Source organism: Oryctolagus cuniculus, chromosome 12 (genome assembly GCF_964237555.1).
Source record: "Oryctolagus cuniculus chromosome 12, mOryCun1.1, whole genome shotgun sequence".
NCBI lineage: Eukaryota > Metazoa > Chordata > Mammalia > Lagomorpha > Leporidae > Oryctolagus > Oryctolagus cuniculus.
Genome location: NC_091443.1, coordinates 10,304,697 through 10,314,916, shown reverse-complemented (window position 1 = coordinate 10,314,916; position 10,220 = coordinate 10,304,697). Strand labels below are relative to the sequence as shown.

General features: G+C 60.3%; 1 protein-coding gene across 1 annotated transcript in view; it reads right to left on the bottom strand.

Moving 5' to 3' along the window:
* LRRK1 (leucine rich repeat kinase 1) overlaps positions 1-10,220 on the bottom strand; it is a gene marked incomplete in the record, with an annotated part of 134,301 nt that overhangs the window by 8,113 nt on the left and 115,968 nt on the right. Inside the window, 4 exon segments of the mRNA XM_070053315.1 lie at positions 4,536-4,687; positions 5,324-5,518; positions 7,480-7,757; positions 8,298-8,495. Coding sequence (XP_069909416.1) covers positions 4,536-4,687; positions 5,324-5,518; positions 7,480-7,757; positions 8,298-8,495 — 823 coding nt within the window.

Here is a 10,220-nt window from a genome sequence, read left to right as displayed (position 1 = left end):
CTCTGCCTGTGGAAGGGAGGGAGGGAGGAAGGGAGAAAGGAAGAGAAACCAAAGCCAGGAGCATGGGACTCAGTCTGGTTTCCCCACGTGGGTGGCAGGGACCCGAGGACTTGAGCCACCGCCTGGGTGCACGTTAGCAGGAATCTGGGTCAGAGGCAGAGCTGGGGCTGAGGCCCAGGCACTCAGTGTGGGGTGCAGGCGCCCGGAGCAGCATCTTCACCACTGTACAAGTGTGCCCCAAGCTTCTTCCACACTCCCCAGCAGGGCCGGGCAGTTCAAGTCCTGGCTACCCTGCTGGTCTAGCTGCCTGCTGGTATGTGCCCTGGGAGGCAGCAGTGGTGGTTTAACTACTTGGCTCCCTGTGTGGGAGACCTGGATTGAGTTCTGGTTACAGGAGTGACCATCTTCCATCCTCCACTGCACTCCTGGGCCACAGCAGAGAGCTGGACTGGAAGAGCGGCAACTAGGACTAGAACCCGGTGTGCCGGCGCCGCAGGTGGAGGATTAGCCTAGTGAGCCCTGGTGCAGGCCCTGACTTTGGTTTTCAGCCCTGGCTGTCGCAGGCATTGGGAAGTAAACCATCAACTGGGAGACATACCTCTCCCTCTCTCTCTGTTTTCATAAAAAAATACTGAAAAGGGCCAGTGCCGCGGCTCACTAGGCTAATCCTCCGCCTGTGGCGCCGGCATCCTGGGTTCTAGTCCCGGTCGGGGTGCCGGATTCTGTCCCGGTTGCTCCTCTTGCAGTCCAGCTCTCTGCTGTGGCCCAGGTCCTTGGGCCCTGCACCTGCATGGGAGACCAGGAGAGGCACCTGGCTCCTGATCGGTGTGGTGCGCAGGCCACAGCGGCCATTGGGGGGTGAACCAACGGCAAAGGAAGACCTTTCTCTCTGTCTCTCTCTCTCACTGTCCACTCTGATTGTCAAAAAAAAAATACTGAAAAGATAAAGAAAGTCTCCCCAGGTGGGTGCAGCAGGGCCCATCAGTATGTGCAGGAGCAGGCCGGCTCCCAACCTCTTCCAACGCCCCTCAGGAGTCTGATGGGTGTGTCACACGTTCTGTGTGTCACACGTTCTATGTGTCACATGTTCTATGTGTCAGATGTTTTGGGCCATGTGTTCTGCACATCATATGTTCTGCATGCCATGTGTTCTGCATGTCATATGTTCTGCATATCATATGTTCTGCACGTCATATGTTCTGCACGTCATGTGTTCTGCATGTCATATGTTCTGCATGCCATGTGTTCTACGTACAAATGTTCTTTGTGTTGGATGTTTCTGTATGTCAGATGTTCTCTGAGTGTCAGATGTGCTGTGTTACATGGTCTGTGTTAGATGGTCTGCATGTGAGATGTTCCGTGTTACATGTTCTGTGTGTCACGTGTTCCGCATGTCAGATGTTCTGTGTCCTATGTTCTGCGTGTGTCGGATGTTCCAGCCCCCATCCTGCCCCACACCTGGGGTCAGCTGTTTCTGGGCTGAGCCCCGACTCCCACCCTCTAGCTCCTGGGGTGCGCACTGGTGCTGGGCTGACCCTGGTTTCTAGGGCTCTGCGGTGGGCAGGGCTAGGAGGCAGGCGTTTCGTGTCCTCAAAGTCCATCCGCTTTTGATTCAGCACCACAGGGCTTTGTTTCTGCTTTGCATCTCTTTCACTGTAGCCCAGGCTGAAAACCGTGGCTTCCAACGTCAGCGTCGCGATCGCTCATAGACTTCACCCCACAGCCACGGCAGAATCTCACGTAACAGCAGCGAGGCAGCGGCCAAGTGTGTGCTTGCTGCGAAGGCTCTGCTTTCCATGTCACCCCCAGCAGGTGCCCCGGAGGGAGGATCCTGCAGCCCTCTGGGTCTGCAGGCTCTGTGTCCAGGCGGTGTGGGACGGGCAGGGAGTCAGGCAGAGAACCACAGAGAGCTGGATGGTTCCCTGCAGCTTTTCTCTCTAGCCCTGCACTCTAACTCCGCCCCCTTGCACTCCTGCTTTCCCACGATGCACCTGTCTCCCTCAGCATGGAGGAGACAGCGTGAGAACACGTATGCACCGAGCTGCATGTGGAGGCGCCATGGACACCTTCCAGAGGGCGTCAGGTGCACTGAACCCCGCCCAGACTCCCCCCATGGGTACATTCGACCAGGGCACCGCCCCTACCCACCAAGGGGCACGAGTGCTCTGGGGTGAGGGCTAGTCCTGTCTGCAGCTGTCTCTCTCACCTTCTCCGCACAGGTGGATTCGAACCAGCAGCCAGGGATGCAGTCCTACCCACACGTATTCAACCCAGCAGGGGTAGAGATTATTTTTGAAAAACTGCATCTGTACTGAACACGTCCAGGCTTTCATTTCTTGTCATCGCTCCCCGAACAATGCGGCACAACTATGGACACAGCAGTGGCGCTGTGTCCGGCGCGCTGAGTCGTCTAGAGAGGAGTTAACATGTCCAGCAGGAGGGGCCCGGGTCCTGGCATTTTCCATCCAGGACCTGGGCGTCTCCACATTCTGGCATCCTCAGGGGGTCCTGGAACCACCTCAGGGGGCACCATGTGGCTGTACTTTGTGGGGCTTCTTTCCGCGGGGCTTTGTTCCTTACAGCGAGCCCGAGACAGAACCCACAGTGCCCGCGGCACCAAATCCAACACAGATCTCCCCAAGTCGGACCGGAGGGAGACGGCCAAGTCCCTTCCACCGACCTCACTGTGCCTGCAGGTTGCTTCGGCGGAGCCGTATTGCATTGGCACCTGCCAACGTAGGCCACTAGGGCTGTGTGGAGACGAGCGGTTCCCTAAGATGCTCACGTGCCTGTGAGCCATCACTCCCGGCGTGCGGGAGAGGGCAGGCTGCAGGTGCGACCAAGGTGGTGACCTGGTGGGACTTCAGGCTCTGCCGCCATCTTTCCAACACACCGGCCTCTCCCAGGACCACCTGCTTGTCCTCAGTGCTTGTCCCCCACGCTGCCCCAGCCACCCGCTCATCACACCCCAGGCCCTGTCTTTGCTACTAAGTGCCCAGCTACTCCGTGTGACGGATCTGCTACCACCACCTGGCACGCTTCCCACTCACTTCTCCTCATACCCTAACCTCCACGGGGTTCTCAAAATATTTCTTTATTTGAAAGATAATCAGAGATAGAGGTGGAGAGGTGGAGAGAGGGAGAGAGGGAGAGAGGGGGAGGGGGGAGAGGGAGAGAGGCTTGGAGACAGAGATCTTCCGTTTGCTGGTTCACTCTCTACATGCCTGCGATAAGCAGAGCTGGGCCCAGCTGGAGCCGGGAGCCTGACCCCACCCAGGTCTCCCATGGGGGCGGCAGGGAGCCAGCTTCCTGAGCCATCTCCAGCCCTCGCTGTGCGCTAGCAGGAAGCTGGAACCGGAAGTGGAACTAGGGGGCTGGCGTTGTGCTGCCTGGGATGCTGGCATGGCGTATCCAAGGGCCACTCGGAGTCCTGGCTGCTCTGATTCTGATCCAGATCCCTGCTAATGCACAACGGCCCCCCTCTCTCCTAAAGCCACCTGTTGTCTCCCCCACGCTGGGGAGTGGGCTGGGGTGGCAGGACACGCCGCAGCCAAGAGGCAGAGCCAGACTGACGGCCTCTCTGCCCATGCACAGCCTGCAGCCCGGGGCGGCTGCGCTGCTGCCCTGCGGACACCCGGGCCCTCCCTGCGCTGGGCGTCTCCGCTTCTCTCCCTGAATATCCACGCCCTCTCCCACCCTCCCCGCTCCCTTCCACTTCCCTGGGACAAACTGACTCCAATAGCAGGCGCTGCCCACAAACCTTCTTTCAGGGGACACCATTCCTGCTTCTGGCCCCCCCCCCCCCAGCACGGCAACGTCACTCCAAGGACCCCCCCCCCCCCCCCGCCCCGTGTCACGGACCAGAGTGCCCAGCAACTGCTCGGAGCTTCATCTTTAACACACCCGGGCTCCTCCGACGCCCTTGGAAGTCCCACCCCCTTGCTGGCTTCTTCTGTTTCCTTTTCTATTTGTGACGGGGTGGGGGGAGAAGGAGAGGGAGGGGGAGGGAAGGGAGAGGGGAGGGGGGAGGGGAGGGAGAGGGAGAGGGAGAGGGAGAGGGAGAGGGAGAGGGAGAGGGAGAGGGAGAGGGAGAGGGAGAGGGAGAGGGAGAGGGAGAACAAGCAAGCCATACTCCCATCCACTGGTTCACTCCCCAAGTACCCTAACGATGGCTGAGGCTGGGCTGAGGCCAGAACTGGGACCAGGAACTCAATCCAGGTCTCCCACACGGGTGGCAGGAAGCCGGCACCTGCAGCCTCCTGGGGTCTGCATCAGCAGGAAGCTGGGGACTGGACTCCGGCCCTCTGACGTGGGACACGGGCGCCCTAACCTGCATCTTAGCCCCTCTGCTTCTCGTACCCACAGAGCCATGCACGCTGCACGCCTGCACGTGTGGACTCGCTTTTCTCCCTCCCTCTCTCCTGCGTGGATGCAGACCAGGCTTTGGCCCCCAGCGTTCACCGAACAACGTGGCGTAGGCACCCTTGGGCCTGTGTCCCTCTCTCTGCCCAGGGGCGCGGGTGGGCCGGGGTTACCTGGACTCCTCGGTCCCGTCCCAGAACACCACGGTGTACTCCTGGCCCTGGGATGAGAAGAAGGCCGACTGCTTCCCGCAAGGCAGCATGTACATGAACGTGGCGAACGTGGGGTCCTTCATCTGGCTCACCACCGACACGGCCAGCGGTCGCTGAGGGGGAGAGGCCACAGGGGCATGAGCAAGGCCACGGGTGGCCACGTCAGCACTGACTCAGCCCATGAGATCGCTGTCTCCAGCAGGACGGGACCAAATGCTGGATTCCAGAGACAAACACATCGGGGACTCAGGTCACCGTCGGCCATGCCGACTCGACCTCAGTGGTCAGATGTCCATGGCCAAGGCCGTACCTCCCTGGGAAGACGTCTGCCGCCAGCCCCTCAAGCCAGCTCTGATTTAATGAACAAGTTGTAACCCTGAAACTATCGGCGTCCTCCAGACACAAACAGGCAGCCGAGAAGGAAACCCGGCTCCCACTCAGTGGTCTGAGCCTGCTGCTCCCCAGAGTGTCCCTTCGCAGAGGGACACTTCCTTCCCGGGCCCTTGCGCAGGGACTCAGGGGCTGGCTGGGGTCACCACACTTTGTGTGCGTGAGGAAAAGAACCAAAGACTGGGCAGGAAAGGGGAGGAAGCTCATTCTTCCAGAGACGGACACACCCACAAAGACGAGAGCGGACGCACTGGGGCAGTCGGCGTCTCCCTGCAGGAGGAGTGACAAGCAGGGGTAGCCCGGCTGTCCCCGGCAAAGGGGGGCAGGCAGGACCTTCCGCCCCCCAGCGCCCCGGCTACCTTCTCAGGCTTCGTGTCCCAGCATTCCATCATGAGCGCCTGCAGCCGGTGGAACTGGACTTCCTCGGGCTGCCCCAGCACTGGGCGGATGCCCTTGGACAGCTTCTTGGCGATCTGGAGCTGGTGGTGGCCCAGTGCGGGGCGCTGTCCGGACAGCAGCTCATACAGCACCATGCCGTAGGAGAACATGTCTACCTGGGCAGAGAGGTAACCACGTCAGGTCCCCGGGCCCAGCGGCTTCCACAAGCTGGCTCTGGGGTGGGGAGAGGCGGGAGACGCAATTAGACCAGGTCAACACGGATCCTGCCCAGAGGGACAGCATCTTCAGTACATACCCCAGTCATCCACCCCTCTCTGTCCAACCCCTCAGCCAACCACCTCACCACCTGTCCTGTCCACTTGTCCACCCTTTTCCCCCTCCTTCTTTCTCTTTGTCCATCCGTCCGCCCGTCCGTCCGTCCATCCATCCAATAAACACACACCGAGGCCTTGCTGTCAGTCACTGACTGAGGGCTGCAAGGACACTGTGGTCCTCACCCATGCGTATCAGAACACAGACCCTCAGCGTAGCAGGCTCGGTGCTAGGGGAGCCGTGTCTGCAGCTCATAAGAACGGGGGTCTCCTGCATTGTGGTGTTGTCTGCCCTAACTTTAGCCATCACAAAGATATGAGAGCCCCAGGGAGATTGTACTAGGCCTCTTTAAGGGTCAAGAAGTAACTTTCCAGTAGGATAGTGGCTGGGAAACACCTGAGAATTCTTAATGTGAATGTTCCTATTACAATCTTAAAAGCTTTAAAAAGATTTTTTTAAACGCATTCTATTGATTTGAAAGGCAATGAGACAGAGAGAGCTGGTTCACTCCCCAAATGCCTTTAGGAGCCAGGCAGAAGTCGGGAGCCAGGAGCCAGGAGCCAGGGACTTCATCTGGGGCTCCCACGTGGGTGGTGGGGGCCCAAGCATTTGAGCCAGCACCTGATGCCTCACTTGGACGTTAGCAGGAAGCTGGATCAGGAGTGGAGCTGGGACTTGCACCTCTGCACTCTGGTATGGCTGCACTGAACTGCTACACTGATCCCACTGCTCCAGGATCCTCTTTTTTTTTTTTTTTTTTTTTTTAAGATTTATTTTATTCACTTTGAAAGAGTTGGGGAGAGAGAGGTCTTTCATCTACTGGGTCACTCCCCAAGCGGCCACAATGGCTGGAGCTGCGCCAACCTGAGGGCAGGAGCTTCCTCCAGGTCTTCCACATAAGTGCAGGGCCCCCAGGACTTGGGCCATCCTCCACTGCCTTCCCAGGCCACAGCAGAGAGCTGGATCAGAAGAGGAGCAGCCAGGACTCGAACCGGACCCCATATGGGATGCCGGCACTGCAGGCCAGGGCTGTAACCCACGATGCCACAGCGACGGTCCCTCTAGATCATCTCAGCCTCCAGGTGAACGCCTTGCCTGAGTCACCTGCTGCCGAGCGGCTCCCGCCTTCGTTGCTCTGACTTGGCCTTAATGCCACAGGTGCCGAGGTGACCCACCCACCGTGAGGCTCTTCTTAAAGCCACTAGCCAATGGCCCACCCGAACATCACCTAAGAGCAAGGAATTACAGACAAGGGGAACTTCCCCTCTGGGTGATTCACCACCAGGCTGGCACGAGATGCAACAGTGGACACTCGGTGGGATGAGTCCTGTGTCTGCATCCACCAAGCAGCCCTCAGGGTAGAAGGTGGCCCCTGAGCCGTGGCCTGGGGAGGCCACGGCCGTCCTGCCGGAATCCAGTCTGATCTGGCTGGGCACTGGATTTGGCCACCGCCTGTGGGCTGGTCCTCTGTCCCCACTTTGCACATCAGACTGTGAGTCGGGACCCAGTCGAGACCCACTTCTGTCCTGGACTCTTGGTGACCTGTCGGCAGCCTCTCCGCTGTCTGTGCATCAAGGCGTGAAAACTCGGAAGCTAAGGAGAAGTCCACCTCGTCACAGGCAGTTGGACACGGGGCCCTGAGCCTTTCGGGTTGGAGCCAGTGCCTCCCTCCCTGAGTGTGGGAGAGGGAGTAGGGGCTCGGGGGATACTGAGCCAGGAGCCGCAGGTGCCATCGGGACTGCCTGGCTGGCCCCGGACAGGCCCCGGGCCCCCGCACGGGGGGCTGGCCCGGGCAGGCGGGTACCTTCTCGTCGTACACGATGCGAGGCCTGATCTCCGGGGCCTGGTAGCCGGGGGTGCCCTCCACGCCCAGGGCGCCCTCGTGGAAGGACTGGCGCGAGATGCCGTAGTCGGACAGCTTGATGTTGACGTGCTCCTTGACGTCCAGGGACCACACCAGGATGTTGTCCGACTTGAGGTCGCAGAAGATGATGTTCTTCTTGTGCAGGTAGGCCAGGCCGGAGGCGATCTGGTAGGCTATTTTCTGGGTGAGCATGTGTCCGAGGGGCATGAAGGAAGAGTCTGGCACAGAAGTAGAGGAATGGTTTCCTACGTTATCAATATTTTGGGAAGAGCATCATTCCAGCAACTGTCTCCCATTCTTCCCTCCTCTCTCTCCCCAGAAACGTTGTGTCCCACTGACGTCGGGCGAGGCCGCGTTGGCAAGGAGGAGCTGAGGTTTGTCAGTCCCACCTCGCTGCCTGCCCGCTGCCTCCCAGCCTGTTCTGCAGCGGCACAGCCCCCAGTGCAACAGCCCTGGCCATCCCGTGGGCGGCTCCCACCAGCCCACGCTGCCCCAAGCCACGCCCTTCCCTGCACCACCCAGACCTCCTTTTCATGCACTGCTCAATCCCCCTTCTGTGCTCTGTCCCAGCCCCACCTTACAGACGGACAGTTAAGTGACTTCTGACCCAGTTCTCCCTGTCTCCACGCCTGCGCTCCTGCAGCCCTGCCAGTGCGACCCCTCCGTGGTTAGAGCTGGTCGGTGCCTTGCCCCACGCACGGGTGGGCTCAACGCCTGCACCCGCGGCGGCCCCGCCCCCCGCGCCCCAGGGGCGGCACCTCTGGCGTTCTCCGACAGCAGCGTGTTGAGGCTGCTCAGCGGGGCGAGCTCCAGCGCGAAGCAGAGCGGGTGGATGCTGATGCCGATGAGCGACACGATGCAGGGGTGCTGCAGGGCGTGCAGCATGCTGGCTTCCTGCCGGAACTCCGAGAAGTTCTTCATGGCGTCCATGGCGCGCAGGTGCCTCAGCATGGTGTCTGCCGGGGCACAGCACGGCCGTCAGCACTCCGCCGGGCACCCCGAGTCCAGAGCGCCCGAGGCCTGGCCAGATGGACCCCAGAGCGACGGGGGCCCTGTCTCTTGGGAGCCTGGGGGCTGGGCCGGGGCAAGATTTGCTTTTAAGGAACACAGGGCATGCAAAGCCGGCACCAAGAATGCGGCCCCAAAGGCCGTCCCTGTGGGGTTGCATCAAGTCCCCTCCTCCTCAAGTGCTAAGTGTGGCCCTGTCGCTTCCAGCAGTCCCACTTCCTGCACCCGCCGGCCCTCGGGGTGGAGGCGGGGGAGCGCCAGGTGTCCCCACTCTTGTCACCCAGACGTGGCTCTCACAGCCCTCGCACCCAGCTGCTGCCACCCGAGGGTCCCCCTTGCATCTCATTCTGCCCAGAGCCCGGCGCAGGAGCTCTGTCTGGCGTCCCCCACGGCTCCTGGTTCGGCACCATCAGGCTTGTGGGGGCTTTCGTCTCTGCTGGTCACCTTGGTCCTTAGCGGAAACTGTCACCACCCCTCGTCAGCCAGAGAGAAAACTGGCCGTGGCCCCCGCCTGTGGCAAGCAGAGGAGGGCCACTTCCAGTCCTACACCGGAACCTTCCCCCAACACCCTCGAAATTCAGCCCCTATGTGAGGGGCGCCTGCCGAGTGCCTGGAGGGGTCAGGGCGACGCCCACCAGGCTCCACCCAGCACACAAAGGCCGCAGCTGGGCCCTGCCTGTCCTCTGTGTGCTGGCCCTCCCCACCGCCACGGCGACATTTCAGTAGTGGGGGTCACAGGGGCTCAGACAGCAGGGAAACCATCAACCATGGCGAGCAGAAGGCATGGACCGCAGGTCCACAGGTGTGCTGGCCGCTGCGTTTCAAGTGTAAACTTTTTTTTTTTTTAAAAGTTGGCATTTAACCCATTAAGTACTTTTGACTGTGATACGAAGTCAGACCCAAATCTCCACCTGGCGCCCTTCTAACCTGAGACACGCTCTCTGCTGAGGCCAGCTACCTGCCCCCACACACCTGCTGCCAGGCCTGGCCCACTCCTGGCCTTAATGCGGGTGGATTTATCAGTCATGACAACACCTCCCTTGTCTTCCACTGCAGACTTTTCTTGGTCTTGGACTTTTCTCATTTCACAGTCAGTCAAGCTACGCACACGAAACACCTTTTGGGATTCGGATGGTGATACGGGGCTGACTTTCATTGCTACAACACAGGACAACTTCCAAGGGCCCCTGCCCCGTGCAGGAAGGCTGCCGAATCCCGGGGCTGTGCTACCTCTGGCCGCATCGGATGCTCTCCCTGGCTGACAGCTGTCGTCAGAGCCTTAGATCTGCCCGGAAGTCGCACACCTGTCAGACGAGGACGATTCTGTCTCCCTTTCCCCTCTGTTTTCTTCACATTTTCCCACAGTCCTGAATCTTGTGCCAAGGCTATAGACCACCTTCATGACCCCCAAGACGACCACCCTGTGCCAGGCAGTGAGCCAGGAGGCCTCTCGCACCCACACGGGCTGGCTCCCGCATGCAGCCAGGTCTGAAATCCGTGCACTGGAAACCTCAGCCCCAAGGCAACAGTGCTGGGGGCTGGGCCTTCAGGGAGGAGATACGGCTGTGAGGGCAGGGATCCGCCTCTTGCTGCAGCTGTCATGAGGGGCCTGTCAGGACAGCAAGTTCCGCCCCCTTCTTAGCCCCTGGTTCTCCTGCTCGGTTGCCCTGTCT